This window comes from Stomoxys calcitrans, chromosome 1 (assembly GCF_963082655.1).
Source record: "Stomoxys calcitrans chromosome 1, idStoCalc2.1, whole genome shotgun sequence".
Taxonomy (NCBI): domain Eukaryota; kingdom Metazoa; phylum Arthropoda; class Insecta; order Diptera; family Muscidae; genus Stomoxys; species Stomoxys calcitrans.
Window position 1 is genome coordinate 30963614 of NC_081552.1, and position 17646 is coordinate 30981259.

Sequence of the window (17646 nt, forward strand, 5' to 3'; positions counted from 1 at the left end):
TTTCGGAGCATATGCAAGTCCAAGGCACGCTGTTGAAATTAAGACCAAATTGGATGCTTCTGTAGTAGCGCCGGAAATATTCCATTAGGTCCGGATGACTTAAACGGTTTGAAGCTTCTCAAGGCTTCCCCCACCATAAATTCTGAAACGATCAATTTCATTATTCCAAGATGCCGGTGTCTCCCTGAGTCCCGTCGTATCATGTGGAAAATGAGTTTTAATCAAAAGCTTCAAGTCCACCCTTGTCTCTGTTCTCACGACGACATGGGCGTCTACTAACGTTTCAGTTTAGACACGGGTTTTTGAGAGAAACTTCTTCATCTTGGCGGCGTCATTAACGCTATCGACCTGTTCGCAGAAAAGCTTCCAGGAGGCACGTTTTGTCGCTCTGGTAATCTTATTGTATTCCTGGAGCCGTGTATAGTACACATCCCGGTAAACTTCCGCTTTTTACGACGTGCTCTGTGGTATAGCCTGCGGACCTCTTTCCCAATGTTGCGAATCTTCCCAGTCATCCAGGGTTTTTCTTGGGCTGACGTCCTTTCTCGAAGAGGACAACTATCTTCGAAAGACCCCACTATTGCAGTCGTAATACTGTTGACATTGTCGTCAATGTCTTCTACGCTTGGACAATCTAAATTACCCACCGAATTCTGGCCAGTTCGTTTTAGACTTATTACAGAAGCTTAACGGATTCGGCGCTGCCCTTGCTATTTTAAACCTAATGTAGCGATGTGTTCTGAGGGATCTGGGGGCCTAATTCTCGCGTCCGTTATCGAGCGAGTTTTTGTTCGAAGATTAGTAGTAGTAAAAGTTTTTATTGAGTCTTCGTCTTTTTCAACGAATTGACAATGGTATAAACGAATGGTTAACATGAATACATAGAACTATTGTCGTCTTATTCTATTACACATTGGACTTGCTATGAAATGCTACTTGCAATATTGAAAAGTTTATGATAAATTACATATTAAACAGAAAGCGAGAGAAAAGCCTTGCTCGCGGCCATTACTGTTACTAGACAGGCAAGAGAGAGCTGTCAATCTTATATATAAAATTGAATTTGTGTTTGTTCGTTTGTTTGTTTGTTCCGTATAGACTCAAAAACGGCTGAACCTTGAAGTTTTTACAGATTGTGTGGTTTGGTCTGGAAGGAAAATCTGGTCCAAAATCTGACCCCAAAACCCCCTTAAATAGGTTATTTGGATGATTATGACAATATGGGACTCAAATGAAAGGTATTCGGGAGTAGATTGCGAATATGGTCAAGAAGGAGAAATAGGCTTTATAGGCATAGACTATATAATTTTTAGATATCGGATGGGGGCGGTCCCTCTCCCTTACCCCAACAACGTCATCCAAACCCAAAAGTGGACCGATAGGAAAAAAAGGGTATCAAATGAAAAGTATTGGAAAATATTGGGTTGCCCAAAAAGTAATTGCGGTTTTCTTAAAAGAAAGTAAATGCATTTTTAATAAAACTTAGAATGAACTTTAATCAAATATACTTTTTTTACACTTTTTTTCTAAAGCAAGCTAAAAGTAACAGCTGATAACTGACAGAAGAAAGAATGCAATTACAGAGTCACAAGCTGTGAAAAAATTTGTCAACGCCGGCTATATGAAAAATCCGCAATTACTTTTTGGGCAACCCAATAGAATACGAATATTAAACGTTTATGTCAATATTGGACATATTGGACGTTTATGTCAATATGGGCCTCAAATGAAAGGTATTCGACAGTAGATTACAAATATAGCATGCAAAATTAGGTACAAGCATATATATATAAGCATACCCCCAAATGAGCATATTAGCCGACCATGTCTATATGGGACTCAAATGAAAGGTATTTGGGAATTGATTACGAATATGACATTAAAATTCGTGTTCAAGTAGTCTAGGTGGCGCTTTTCTTTCCAAAAGTAAGTCAAATAGGTTGATTGACCCATTATCACAATATGGGACTCAATTGAAAGGTATTTGAGAGTAGAAAACGAATTTGATATCTAATTTTGGAGCCAAGTATTACGCACCCCCTTACCTGAACTTCATTTCCGATTATGGCAATATGGAGCTCAAATCAACGGTATTTGGGAGTAAAGAATGAATTTGATATCTATTTTCGGGGCAAAGTGCCGGTGGCCGCCCCAGCCCCAAAACAATGGCAATATGGGGCTCACATTACATGGATTTGGGAGTGCAGCACGAATTTGATATCCATATTTGAGTCGAATCGAAATGTCTGAGTGCCATCCCTCCCCTAAAAAGCACTTCTCATTACCCTAATTTCCAAAACCACCAGATCTCGGAGATTGGTAATGCGATTCGTTCGAATTTTTTTTTTTGCACTCCCACAGTCAAAACAAAACATGGTTTCTATTGTTGGGGTCGGGTACCTTGGTGGCCGTCCAAAATCCTCCAAATGGGTATATAGACCAATCACGACAATATAGAGCTCAAACGAAAGGTGCTTGAGAGAAAAAACGAATTTGATATCCAATAGCCATGTGTTTGGGCAACAGCTCCACACGAAAACACCTCCCTATTATATAAAAGCTTTTTGATTTTCGGAACACAGTCCCTGGGGTCACTCCCACCCTGAAGCAGAATTTATTTACCGGTCATGCCATTATGGGGCTCATATAAAATGTATTTAAGGGCCAAGTGTCTCTCTAAACCGGAAATATTTACCAATACGATAATATAGGACTCAAAAGAAAGGTATTTGGGATTACTCCACTCCCAAAATTTACCCAGGAACCGAGAAGGGACACACTTCTCCCACATCAATGAAAGCTTTTCGATTCAAATTTAAACTCAATGATAAGGGACTCATTTTTATATCGGAGTCCGAATGGCGTGACGCAGAGCGACATCTCTTTGGGGAGAATTTTTAACATGACCATGCATGGCAAATGTCGCCAGCATTACGAGGGGATCACCACCGCATTAAATTTTGTCCGATGTTATCGCCAGAATTTTAACGCAGGCGTTCAGCGTTATAGGCGGACATAGGCTACAGTGGCACGAATTCGATATACACATTCACTGCGAAGTGCCCCAACCCTAAAAAGATATTAGAAAGTTAAAGAAGGCGCAGCGAAGCACGTCCGGTTTGGCTAGTAACTACATAATAAAAACAAAGATGCTTGAAACTAGTTAACAATGATGGTCTGTCTTGTCTATTGACAGATTAATTCCGTTCCGTAAGTACAAATTGGATCACGGCTTACGATCGTGGCTTTACCGTGGCAACGCTATGCCCGAATAGTCGTGTGTTTAACAGCAGCTGATCATTTTTATTATTTTTCTCCGGCTTAACTTTGTTTACGAACTTAAATTATGATTGCTCTGAAAATCTGAAGATAAATTTACTTGGAGTGAATGAAATTAATTGAAATAACTGCCGTAAAGTGTTAAAAAAACACATATCTTTTTCGTGTTGTTTTGCATTGCATAATTAAATTGTTGGCGAAATTATAAAAACAAAACTGTTGCTGAATTCATCTTTAACTGTGTCGTTTTTGCCATCTCTTTTGCGCTGTCTTTCTACTCGATCTAAGCTGAGTTAATTTTTCACCATCTTCTTGTTGTTGTTGCTGCGGTTGTTTTGTTGACAATAAAGATGCCGGGTGCTGCTAAGGTGATTTGTGTTGCTTGCAATGAAACTATTGCTAAAAATGGAAGCATAAGATGCCGTATTTGTTCTGGCTGGCTTCATGCATCTTGTGCAAAGCTTTCCGAGAAAGATCTCATTGCACTTAAGGCAATTAAGGTGTCTGCTTTTATTTGCACCACCTGCGAAGGTAAAATTGGTTCTAGTGGCTGTAGCAATGATGGTGGTAGCATTGCTGGTGATATTCGTGCGCTCAATGAAAAATTCGATGATTTTTTAGCTGGCAATCGGGATGAACTGAATTCCATAAAGACTGTTCTGGGTGAAATAAAGACAGAGATGTCTTCCTGCTTGAAAGAGATAAAATCTGACATTGACACATGCAATAAACGTATCGATGATGTTGCTTCGTCTTGTTCAACTAAAATTGCGGCTTTGGAGGTTGGAATGAATATTTTGCATCGGCGTATTAATCGCACGGACATAGTTATTGATGGTCTACCTACAAACTTAAAAGATTTGTATGCTGTTGTGATTGCATTGGGAACATTCTTTAAGATACCTATAACGAGTAATGATATTAACAATGTTTGCTACATGCACAATCGTAAGCTGATACTTGTTAAATTTAACTCTGTGCAACTTCGAGATTCAATTATGAGGGAATATTTTGCGACTCGAAGTCTCAAAGTTAGTGACGTAAATGGTGAGGAAAGTGGTAATATAAACAGCAGAGTGTATCTAAATGACCATTATTCTCCTGCTGCTTCTCAACTTAATGCCGTATGTAGGAACCTAATGCGTAAGAAGTTGATCACGAAATACAGAGTGCAAAATGGTGACAAACTCAAAGCTAAGTTGTGGCTTTTGGATGGTACTGAAGTTATCCGTGACCTAAACGAATGTTCTTCGCTCCTTCAAAATGGGACCTCAGTATATTAATAGTATTTTATTTTTTTTTACTTCTAAAGATTTATTTTTGTAAACCTCGATTTAACAGATTTTTTTTTTTTTAACTAAAATATCTACGTTACCCATTTTTTTATTTATTTATGCATTTCGTTAAATCTTGGTTCTCTTCATTGTTTTCATTTGATTTTCTTCCTGCAATTTCATAATTAATTTTCTTATAACTAAAGTATTATATATGATCTCATAATAATAATATTGATTAGCTGATTGTATGAGTGGTTTTTAGTATGATTTTTAGCTTCATATTAAATTTTTTTAGATTTTTAATTTTTCCTGTTTGGTTCCCCACCTTGTTTGCATTAACTTTTATAATTTTTGATGTCTTTTGATATAAACATGGGTCCTGTAGTTAGCAGTCACGCAAATATTAACTCTTTTTTGGGCGCGTCTGTTGGTAAATTTTATGTCGGCCACCTTAACTGTCAGAGTATTAGACCTTCCCCCAATTCCGTAAAGTTTGATGAACTGAAATCGATATTATCCGGTTCCCGATTTGATATTTTTGCTATATCTGAAACGTGGCTTAAACCAGTTGTTTCCAGTAAGGCTGTCAGTATCCCTGGCTACAAATTTTATCGAAATGACCGCGAGAATATGAGGGGCGGTGGAGTAGGAGTTTATGTATCTAATACGATCAGACATAAGGTTATTTTTCGTGCTTTTGCTTTGGGTAAATGCGAATCTCTTTTCCTTGAGTTGTGTTCAGGGAGTACAAAGCTTCTATTTGGAGTAGTTTATTTTCCTCCAGTTGGAGATCCTGAGTCCTTTGAGGAACTGCACTACAACTTGCTTTTGAATTATACAAAAGTTATTATTGTTGGTGATTTCAATTGTGATTTGTTCAATTTATCAAGATCTGCCTTATTGCGTTCCTTATGTACCAGACTTAACCTGTCTATTGTGCACAATTCCAGGCCCACCCATTACAGTGTTGGTCATAGGACGACATCTCTGATTGATTTCATGCTGGTGGGTGAGAATTCTATGACTTATCACTCCAATCAGGTACAATGTCCATCTATCTCTCATCATGCGCTAATTTTTTGTTCATTTGATTTTGATTTTGCTTCGTGTGAAGAGATGATAGAGTTTCGTGATTATGAGAATATTGACTGGGATGGTTTGTTACAATGCCTATCTGTATTTGACAGTGCATCCTTTTTCTATAGTTCTGATGCCAATGATTTGAGTGAGCGTGTTGCTTTGCTCTTTGGAAGTCTTTTCACTTTTGTACCTGTCGTCAGGAGGAGGATTCGTAGGTATGGTGAGGAATGGATGAAATCTAGAGATGTTTTAGATGCTCAGTTCCTGAGGGACTTGTCTTTCACAGCATTCCGCCAAGAAAATACACCTGAGAACTGGAGAATATTTTGTAGATATAGGAATAAGGCTAAATCCATCATACGTAGGGAAAGGCGAAAGCATTATTCAAAGCATTTTGGAAATTTAGATGCTAAGGGTTTTTGGCGTTTTATTAAGGGCTCGGGATGCTTTAATGATGATACCTTTAATTATGATGGTGATGTGAACACACTTAACAATTTTTTTGCTACCAGTGTTCAATCTGGCCAGGGTTTTAATGTTGATTTTCAATCATTTCAAGATTTTGAAAATTCATTTTCATTTAGATGTGTTCATGTGGACGATATTTCGGCGGCTTTAGCAAGGATTACGGCAAGGTCGGTTGGTGTTGATGGTATTCCTATCAAATTTTTAAAGCTTCTGTTTCCCTATACATCCGATATAATTCAACATTTATTTAATTCTATTTTAATGACTTCTGAGTTTCCTTCTTCATGGAAGACTGCGCGTGTGGTTCCTATACCTAAAACTTCTGTTATTCATAGTCCAGAGGACTTAAGGCCTATCTCGATTCTTCCGGTTCTTTCTAAGGTTTTCGAACATGTTCTTAAGGAGCAGTTAATGATGAGTACCAGGCGCAAGATATTTGACTCTCAGTATGCGTTCCGTTCAGGTCATAATACCACTTCCTTGCTGCTTCACCTAACTGAATCGATAAGGAATGATATTAATAATGGTAAAGTGAGTGCTCTTCTGTCTCTCGACTTGACGAAGGCTTTTAATTCTATTTGTTTTGGGACTATGATAGACAAGTTGAGACGTAATTTCGGGTTTTCAAGGTCTGCTTGCAAACTTGTGATGTCGTACATGTTTGGGAGGACTCAATTTGTTGATTTAAACGGGATTAGATCTGAAGTTATTTCTCTATCTTCCGGTGTGCCTCAGGGCTCGGTTTTGGGGCCTCTACTTTTTATACTATACATTAATGACTTTTCTGAGTTCCTTGGACCTAGCCTGTGTAACACTTTTCTTTTTGCTGATGATATATATCTTCTTTTTAGTGCAGATCGCGATTCTGGCAGTCTTTTAGAGTCTAACATTAATACTTGCATTAATCGGATCTTATTGTGGTCTAGTCTCAACTCGCTTTCCATAAATCCCTCGAAAACTAAAGCTATTCTGTTCGGTTCACAGGTGCAATCTGGGTTTGAAATTTTTGTTCAGAATTCGCGGCTGGCCTTTGTTGATAGGCTTAGATGCTTGGGAGTTACTATTGACAGGGACTTGAATTTTGGTATCCATATAGACATTGTTCATTCTCGCGTTTATGGTATTTTACGGAGGTTGTATTCTGCAGGTATTTATCTTCCATTAAGAGTTAAAGCCAGGCTTGCTCATGCCCTTTTAATGCCACAGATTTTATACGGGTTAGAAGTTGTGTCAGGAACATTTGACTACAATCTCCAGAAACTGAATAGGATTATGAATACTGTGGTGAGATTCGTGTACAATGTTCGTGTTCGTGATCATATTTCGAGGTTTGTCAGAGACTTTTTGGGAACATCTTTTCGCCGTTATGTTGATCTACGTAATACCATTTTTTTTTACAAGGTTGTTAAAAGTGGAGTGCCCGTGCCCTTATGCGGATATTTCAATTTTTCACGCTCGAGTAGAAGCACGCATATCATTTTGCCCCGTATATTCCGGTCTATATTTGAGAGATCATTTACAGTCCGTGTGGCTAGATGTTGGAATTTATTACCGGCTGAGTTACGGATTTTTTCACATTCTAATAATGTTTTTCGCCTTAAACTTATTGCCTTTTTCGCTTCTGATTCCACATAATTGTTTGCTTTGGGTATATTATTCTTGTTTTTTTTTCTTTCGCTGCTAACATAACAAGGACATGTTTTAATTTTTAACTTTTAACTTATTAATTTTTAATTAAGTACATAGTAATGGCTGGGGAGCCAATTGAACAATTGAATTATTGCAAATAATCGTTGTAGATTATCGAGTTTGTTAATTAAGTATGTATATATAAGTTTTTCTATTTGGGAATGTAATCTTGGTAATACGTTTTTGGCCGCGAAGGCTTTGGTATTACTTTTGTTAATAAATAAATAAATAAATAAATAAATTTGGCAAAAAGTTAACGGTTCCATGGAAGAAAAAATCGATACGCCGAGCATATTATTAAAAAAAAAAAATTATTGCTACTAAAAAATATATAAAACACATTTTAAACAATATGCTTTTTTTTTAACGATGTGTTACTGTTTTAACACTATACATTTTTTTATGTGGAAGAGGACAAAAAAATATGTGGATTACGTCGCCTCTAGCAAAGCCAACGGTGATTGTTTGATGTTTGTTTTTTCGGGCAGGCACAAGGAGAACAACGGTCAAAGCACAATTGGATCAAGTCAGAGGCTTAATTCCCGCATCCACAATCAAGCGAGTATTTGTTCGAAGATTAATTTCGTTTTGTAAGAACAAATTGGATCATGGCTAAGCATATTTATACAAGGTAAAGTCATTAGCCGAAAAACACTGAAATCAACTATACAACCCTGGCAAGATGGTGGCGCAAATTCCCACTAGGCTGTCAAATTTCTGTGAAAAAAGGAACAAAATGTGAAAAAAAAATTAAAATTCCAAACAAAGAATCTTTGGAAAAATTGAAAAATTCCATCAGTGACTTGTATAAATTTGCCTAGGATCATGGCATACGATCGTAGTTTGTCAAAAAGTTATCGATTTTGGGGAAGAAAAAATCGATCCGACGATCATATTTTGCCATCTCACAGGTAAACAACAAAAAAAAGTTATTAATGGTAAAAAAAACAAAGACGTTGAAAAAAATATGCTATTGCTTTTTTATGATATGTTACTGTCTGTACACAATAAATTGTTGTTTTATGTGAGAGAGAGTAATAAAAAATGTGGCTTACGTCGCCTCTAACACTGGCGCCGAAGCTTCCAGGGCGGATCAATTAATTTAATTAATCAATAACATTTGAAGTTCTGATCTCTTTTAGGCAACAACTACCCTACTACAAAGAGACAGTTATCACTGAGTCTAACGGATTTTTGCATTCCTGTTTTGCTGCTGGGATTTGCTTTGTTTTAAGGCTTTGCAAAGAATTTTTGTAGTCAGGTAAGGCTTTACTTTGTTTTTGCGATCGTCAATTTTCCTTTGGATTTGTTGTGAATAAGGGGAGGAGGTAGGCATGACCAAAAGATCAAGAAAGTGACCGGGGAGAGAAATGTGTCTTCAGAAATTAATGGTGCAAGAGGCAATGGTGTGCGTTCAAGAAGCTCAAGTCGCAGTAAGGTTAACAAGCGGAATCAAATAACATATCATGATAATGGCATAGCAGTGAGTGATACTCCTCCTACACCCACCACTCGTACCAAGAAGTTTGAGTATGATGCTGATCATGTTGGTGCTTTTATTGCATACTAGCTGAACCGGAACCGCACCCCTGCGCCTTCTTTTACTTTATTTGGATATCAGTTTCGTATTCTACTTGCAAATACCTTTCACTTGAATTCTATATTGTCGTGGTCGGAAAATATGTCCGATTTAGGAGTGTTTTGGGGGTTGGGGTGGTCCCCCACACGTGGTCCGACAATTGGATATCAGATATGTTTTCTAATCTTGAATACCTTTTATTTGAGTCCCATATTGTCGTGTTTGGTCTATATTTATATTTGGTAGGTTTTGGCGGCCCCCCCTTGGTACCCCATCCGAAATTTGGATATCAAATTTTAGTTTTGAGTTTAATATAAGAATCCACAAAATAGTTCGTTTAAATCGCACAACTCATCTCCCAAATCTGGCGTTTCCGAAAATTGGAGTAAGGGGGAGGGTCCGCCCCCCTTCAGATATCAAAAAATGTAGTACCCTATTTTCACCACGGGATCATTATGCACATCCGTGAAAATTTAAAAACAAAAATCGGTTCAGTCGTTTTTGAGTCTATAAGGAACACACAAATTAATTTTTATGTATAAGACTAACTGAGCCCGACCGACTCTGCTGACCCCGATACTGCTATGTTGGAGGGGAGTAGTCTTAATTTGGATATGTCTGCCTAATTTCAGTTGAAAATGTATTGCAATTTTCCTGTGAATTGTTCTACACTCAAATACCTCTTGTTTAAACCCCACATTGCTATGGTCTGTCAAAGTCCTTCTTGGGGTGTGTTGAACCCCTAAAGATTTGGTCCCAAAATTGAAAGTCAATTTCGTGCTCTACTCCCAAAAGACCTTTCATTTAAGATCCATACTTTTCATTAAAGATCCGATTTTAAAGGTTTTTTAGGGGTGGGGTGACACACGAAACACTAAGTCCCACAATTGGATATCAGATTAGTTTTCTACTCTCAAATACTTTTAATTTGATTCCCATATTATAGTGATTGGTCTATAAATCCGTTTGGCGGGTTTTAGAGGTGGGCGTTTCTCCTAGGCACCCCACCTCAGATTTTGATACGAAACAACTCATGGAATGATTCCGATAAGAAGAAGTATTTCGACATGATCTTAACTGGTGTGAACATGACTTCACTTCGATCTGCGGCTATTGTGGGAGCTACGTCTGATATGAGAACGTGATTTCGTTATGGCCGTTTTGGGAGATATCAGCGCAACCGTAATCCTAGATCTTCGGCGGGTACTGATAAGATGACTTATGGTATGATTCTGAGTTTGCGTGAAGAAGAAAGGAAAAAAAAAACAATACCGGAGATTTAGCGCTCCATTCGAGTAGCCAATTCCGAAAGCGGGTAATCCGTCCAAAATTGAAAATATCGACCAAAAGCTTTACTTTGTATGCCGTATAAGATTTTAGAGGCATAGGTAGAGGATAATTTTCAGAAACATATTGATAGAAACAACTTGTTGCCTGCGAGATCGTGTGCATTTAGGAGAGGCAGGTCCACCTCAAATTGCATCAATGATTTGTTGGGTATGATTAATTCCACCAAGGCAAAGGGCAACTATGTTCTTAGTATATGTTTCGATGTTGAAAAAGCCTACGATTGCGTTGATGTCAGTCTGCTGGCAGTGAATATGTTTACCCATGGATTTAACAGTCATGCGATTAGTTGGATTCCGGATTTTCACAAAAGAAGATTACTAACGCCTCAGTGTACCACACACTGCTACTACTATAACAACAACAACTAACGCTAGATGATCATACAACTGTGATAAGCAATGGTTTGGTTCGAGGAAGCGTTCTAAGTCTAACTCTATTCAATCTTTACGTAAGAGGCCTGCACAATATTATTAACGAGAACACAGTTCTTTTCCCGTTCGCGGATGATTTCGTGATTTTGGTGCACCATAGAAATTTTTCTGCAGCGGAAAGTATGCTGAATGCCAAGATCATCGAATTTCGTGATAAATGCTGCACTCTGAATTTAAGATTTAGATTTGCGTCAGGCCTCCTAGCTTATCGATTGATGTTGATGTCGTGACCAGTTTCAAATTTCTTGGTATAGCCCTGTCTTCCGGTGGCATGATGACTAATCACGTTAACAGGACTATAGTGAGCGTTAATCGAACCTGCAATTTTCTGAAAATTTTAAGTGGCTGTAAGTTTGAAGTGAACCGTATTAGAGTACTGCATTTTTATACTGCTTTTGTTCAAATCTAACGAAAACGTCAGACAATAGGTTAAGAATACGCAAGTCGTTGGGGTTAATAAGATCCACGAACACAATCATTCTTTATCATATGGTGGCAGAGCTTCCCTCGACACTCAGTTTCGAGTTTACCACGGCTAAGGAACTGGTAAAGTCTTTTGCGTGGGGTTTGCCAGCTTTAGAATTTGTTCGAGATACTCAATCACGTAAGACCAGTTACGGTAATCTATGAGAAGTCGATTAATTTCATCATGGAAAAGAACTTTTTAAGGGCGCTGCTGGAAGCACGAAAGAGTCTAGTGTTCTGATTATTAAAACTTTATTTAATGCAAAGATGGAGCACTTAGAGAGAAACAATTTCCAAGTATTTTTCACTGATGGATCAGTTACGGCCGCAAGAACTGCTCTTGCTTTTCTACATCAGGCTTCCGACATTAAGAATGGATTTTTTGTCGATAAGAGGCTTTCATCTCTGTCTGCTGAGTTGTTGGCAATTGTAGAGGCACTGGAATTCTCTGACTGACAGCTTGGGTGCTTTCCAGGCGCTGAGAAACGAAGGTTGTAATAATTTCCTTGTTGGTCGAGTTAGGAGACTGGCTATGGCATTTACTTCTACGGTTGAAATACATTATATACCTGGCCATTGTGGTATCCATCCGCATGAAGTTGTGGATGGGGTGGCTTGAGAGGGATGTTATTCTGGTATTCTTCGTAGTATATCCTTGCCAATTGCGGATGCGGTTTCCCGGATTGAGGAGTAGTTATGGCGTGAATAGGCTTCCCAATGGTACATACCTGTAGCGGCAAATGTAATTCATAATATTTTGAGGTATTTCCCGGAGTTAATCGAAAACCTTGGTTCAATGGTTTGGTCCTGGAACTTGTCAGAGTAAAAATTCTCAATCGTATCTTGAGTGGTCACGGCTTCTGCAAGGCAACATTGATTGGAACTGTTTAATTCAGGCAATCGTGTGATATTCCATAGACGGCAGCACATATAATATTTCTATGCGATAAGTACGGTATGACTCGATTTAAGAATACTAAGTTATCGGCATGTACAACCCTACACTAATTCACAGAGCTACTCTGGTTTGCCGGGGAGGTCAATTTATTCAGGAGCAATGGGAGAAGGTTTTTCTCCAAGGAACACATTTACCCGATAGCTATTCACTCCATCTGCTACGGTGTTTGCATGCATATTGTCCAGACCTGCTTGTTATGCCGCTTAATCTAGAGGTTCTCTCTTGTAGCGCTGAATCTTTCGCTCTGGGCGGTCGATACCTATCCACAAGATGATGATTTGGATGGTCCTGCGATAACAGCCCAGAAGATATGGCTTGGACAGCATGTAGTTATGTCTTCGCACGGGTATGGTCTTTGTCTACTGATGGAGAGTATCCAAGTGAGAAATGTGAAGAGCCCCGTATATTGAAAAACAGGAAATTCCCCAGATGTGGTGATATCTCCGTCACGGTTTACGCTCTTCTATTGCGCTTACTCCGAACGGCATCAAGGTAGTATCATATGCGGGCGATTGTACGTTTACATCTTCCGGCTACCACGTTGATGACATCTGCGATAGGTTAAACGACTATCTGGTGCCAACTTCGCAGTAAGAAATGTTAAGATTTCTTGCTCCAAATTTTTAATTCATCGCTATCGAGTGAATGCAGCTCCTATTTCCTTAGATTTGGGACACGTAATGCTCTCTTGTACTGTTAGTCATCAAATCACTTGCCCATCAGTCATCCCTTTTTCCCTCTGATCTCTGGCCACTTCAGATATATCCGGACTACTTAAATCTTTGTAAATTTTTTTCGCCCTCACTGATCCTAATAATTGCCTATTTATTCGTCCTTACAGTCTATTCGTCGTTTGGCAATGACGGAGTGCGCGTGAATGATTCCTAACTCACGCTCACGAGAAAAAAAAGTATTCACGCACGACGTATTTATGTAGACTCATCTTCACGCACGCTCACGGGACAAACATTTCACACACGCGCGAAGAATTTTAATTTAATAAAGGTCACACACGATCACGAGATTGAATGTGAATTTCACTCACGAATCACGTGATTCACGCGTGTCGCGACAACTCACGTGCACACCTCTAGTTAGCAAGACCACCTTTAACGCCGAATGCCCGGATTCAAATTTGGCGAGAACATCAAAAAAAAATTATGCTGTGGTTATGTGTTTGTTGTTGTTGTAGCAGTAGCTAACCTCTGCGCTACGGTGGCCTCCCTGGTAAGATAATCACCTCTGTCCGATATTGCTTCGTCTACATACATAGACCTTTTCACATTCAATCTTAGCGCCTTAAGGGCCGCCTGCATAAATAGTCTTATTGGTCGTAAATTATCTCTCCGGCGTTAGATTTATGTGCCTTATGATCTTAACAGCCCAATCCTTTCTCGTGCGAATGATTAGTTTTTCAGTTACAGAGAGGTGGACAGAATTGGAAACACACAAGCCGTCGGTCTGCATTTCTTTTTATTTGGCAGTCTATCATCCCGAAGGATGCTGGTGAACCAGTCCTCAACTTAGACATGAATTATATTTCCTCAAATCACACGAATTGGCGATGGAGTGAACTGGTGGATCTAATGTGCAGGTTTAACATCGTGCAAAAATCTGTTTGGTTTACGCTTCTCCTCACGTCCGTCAAGTAGAACTTCTCGAAAAATTCTTACCTGACTGCTATTGTCCATGGCCTACCATGAGACTAAGGAGCTATAGGTTAAAATTGGACGCACAATTTCGGTTGTCGTTTTTGTATGTAGGGGAAGCGATCCTCGTCAAACTCCACAGGTGAGCAAGTTTGATCCGATCCATAAGATCGATAGCCCCAGGAACGTTATGGCCATTGGTTATTTAAAGGCACCAATAACTCGTCTTATTTTATTGAGATACATAGGCACTTAATATTTAAGCAAGAGCCGGTGTCAACCGGTCTCTCACAGAGGCTCTGCATTGGATACCGAGCCTTCCATTATCCTCAACCTGTGGATGTCCCCGGTAGCTCCCAGCTGAACATCACGCGATGAGGAGATGCCGGCACAGGATAGCTGTGAGCACCACACAGGCTGGAATATTAAAGTCCGATCTGTGTGGTATTCATTGCTGTCATGAAAAGCTTAGCTGCGAGCTACAGGGCGCGTCCACAAGTTGGGGATCAATCCCAGGCAGCCGATTGTTACCCTATAGATTCTTTCATTGGCAAGGGCTGCCGCCTCAGTGTACAAAACACTGATACAGCACCAACAACAACAAGAACAGGTGGAATGCTCCATACGGAGTAGCTGCAACAGCAGTCGCGGACAATCAGCGGTATCAAGCGGAGATTCTCAGTGAGAGGCCGGGCGGCACCGGCTCCTGCTGAGTGCCTATGATGCTCAATATGGCAAGGTGGTATATGGGCGCCTTCAAATAACCTATGGCCACACTGTCCCCTCGGCGATCGGTCCTTTTGACCGGAACGAGCTTGCTCACCTACAGGAGCTTGACGAGAATCGCCACCTCTACATGAAAATGTGACACTGAACTCATGGACATTAAAAAATATGTTCAGCGGTGGTTTCCCCTCATAATATTGGTGACATTTGTGAGGTACTATGCCATGTAAAAGCTTCACTCTAAAGAGGTGTCGCACTGCATGACCATACATATCCTGTGTATGATGTTGACTTGAGTTTCCAGATTTCCATCTTGCACGTTAAGGGGACATCCCTAGCTAAAACTGCACTCACGAATAACCAGAATAGTATTGGTTTAACTTAAGGCTATTATCTACTTGGCAATACTGGTTTAAACAGCTCATGCACGTTTCGTGCTTTGCTTCACTGTCAAACATCCTCAGTTTGGACTGTAATTTAACCATGAATCTTACAAACAAACAACGCTTGCAAATTATTGAATTTTATTATCAAAATGCGTGCTATGCTAAGAAAGTTCACCGCGCGCTTCTCCCATTTTACGACGAAGCTCATTTTTGGCTCAATGGGTACGTAAATAAACAGAATTGTCGATTTTGGAGTGAAGATCAGCTAGAAGCATTGCAAGAGCTACCAATGCATCCAGAAAAAGTGACATTTTGGTGCGGTTTTTGAGCTGGCGGCATGCAATGGACCGTACTTCTTTAAAGATGATGCGAATCGCAACGTAGCTGTGAATGGTGAGCGCTACCGTGAGATGATATCCATTTTTTTGCTCAAAATGCGAGAGCATAAATTGCATATGTGGTTTCAACAAGACGGCGCCACATGCCACACAGCACACGTAACGATGGACTTATTGAGAGGCGAGTCCAGTGAACATTTTATGGCTGGGAAGTTAAACAGGTGGTCCCTAGTCACAATCGGGACATACATCTTGCACGTCGATATCAATCGTTGTTCTGTAGGAGTTGAGGCGGCTGCATTTGCCGGAACGTAATTAAGCCAGAACTAAGCTGGTTTGCCGGGGGTCAGATAGTTACCCATTTATGTCGGGTTTGTAAGCTCGGCCATTAATTGGGACACAGCTACCAACCGGCGGTATGTACACGTTGTACAGCTCTATCTCGGCAGTACCGAACCTGACTGCCAACCCCATGCACTCCATGTAGGGGTCACTAGCGCCAGGCGCAGGCGAGACGGTTCTATACTACACCGAATGGTGTATCACGAAGGCCAATCCCCTACCTATATTTTTTGAACCTTTGATCCTTACGTAGCACATTGTATCCGTGATAACTGTGAAAGCTGCAGGTGTTGGCCAGCTTTGTCTCCTGGATCGCTGCAACCAATGTGTTCTTCCGACTCATAAATCCACAATTTCGTCGATATTGCAACGCAGACCGTTGCAATTCAATTGCAAAAACGATACATCTCCCGGCACTGGCCTGGCAATATTGGGCCTGGGATGCTGCTGTTGCGTATATTGCCGCACGGGTGAAGTCGGGGGGAGTCACATAATCCGACGACGAGGACGCAGAAGGCGACGACGCAAGACACAGGATAGTTGTGAGCACTACACAGGCTGGAACATTGAGGTCCAATCTGTGTGGTGTTCATTGCTGTCACGAGAAGCTTAGCTGCGAGCTACGGGGCGCGTCCACAGGTTTTGGATAGTGAAACGGTCCATTCGGAGTAGCTGCAATGGGAATCGCGGACAATTAGCGGTATCGAGTGGAGAGTCTTAGTGAGAGACCGGGCGGCACCGGCTCTTGCACAAATACTGAGTGCCTATGATGCCCGATATGACAAGGCGAATTATTGACGACTTTAAATAACCAATGACCACATTGTTCCCGCGCCGAGCAGTCCTTTGGACCGGAACGAGCTCGCTCGCCTACAAGAGCTTGACGAGGATCGCCAACTCCACATTAAAATGTGGCTACGACGACGAAAACAACAACTGCGCTTGTGACCCACTGCTGTCTATGTTCGCACAGCAGCTTGCAACATATTCAGTATGACTATACATCCGTTGTGATGTGAGGCCAGAGCAAGATCGGAAATGTACGCACTCCATGCACCGGTTACACCTCACTGACACCGACCAATGATGGAGGCGATTCTGGCAAACCGAACAGAACCACGGTCCAGGGTTCTTTTCAATCCCGGCATGGACCATAAGCGTGCGGAGAAGGCACTCCGAGATGTGCCTCTCCCATGACGAAAAAGGCAGCCCTTGCCAATGAAGATTTCCATCGGGTCAATCCGGTGCGTACAACCGGCTGCCATGGGACTGCATTTTTTGTGGGGCTTTTTAAAGCGCAAGTCTTTGCCAAAATTGGACTAAATGGATGGACAGTTTGAGGCCCAGTCACGGTCAACATTTGCATGAAATAATCTTCAGACATTAAAATTATATGGACAGTACTATCGATTCAAATAAAGATTTCATGCATTGTTCTGAATTCTGTGTTTTTTTTAACTTTCCTAAAGCTTTAAAAAAAACACCCTTTGTTATCGGGCATATGCAGCTACCTTAATTCTTTTTGGTCTGCAACTGACGGCTGGTTGCCTGTTCCGCCTGTTACAAAGGTCCACACACGGCGACCCTTGTTCACCTGTACATGTGTCCAGTCAATCCTACTCAACTTAC

General features: G+C 40.5%; 2 protein-coding genes across 2 annotated transcripts in view; one reads left to right on the top strand and one right to left on the bottom strand.

Annotated features, from left to right (window-relative positions):
- Positions 1 to 17646, bottom strand: part of LOC106086271 (histone-lysine N-methyltransferase ash1) — a 39899-nt gene that overhangs the window by 20565 nt on the left and 1688 nt on the right. The gene's annotated exons all lie outside the window — the stretch shown is intronic.
- LOC131994749 (uncharacterized) lies at positions 3266 to 4746 on the top strand. Its single transcript, XM_059361621.1, has 2 exons — positions 3266 to 4326; positions 4412 to 4746. Exons 1-2 carry the CDS (start codon positions 3630 to 3632, stop codon positions 4417 to 4419), a joined length of 705 nt encoding a protein of 234 aa, XP_059217604.1. The 5' UTR covers positions 3266 to 3629; the 3' UTR covers positions 4420 to 4746.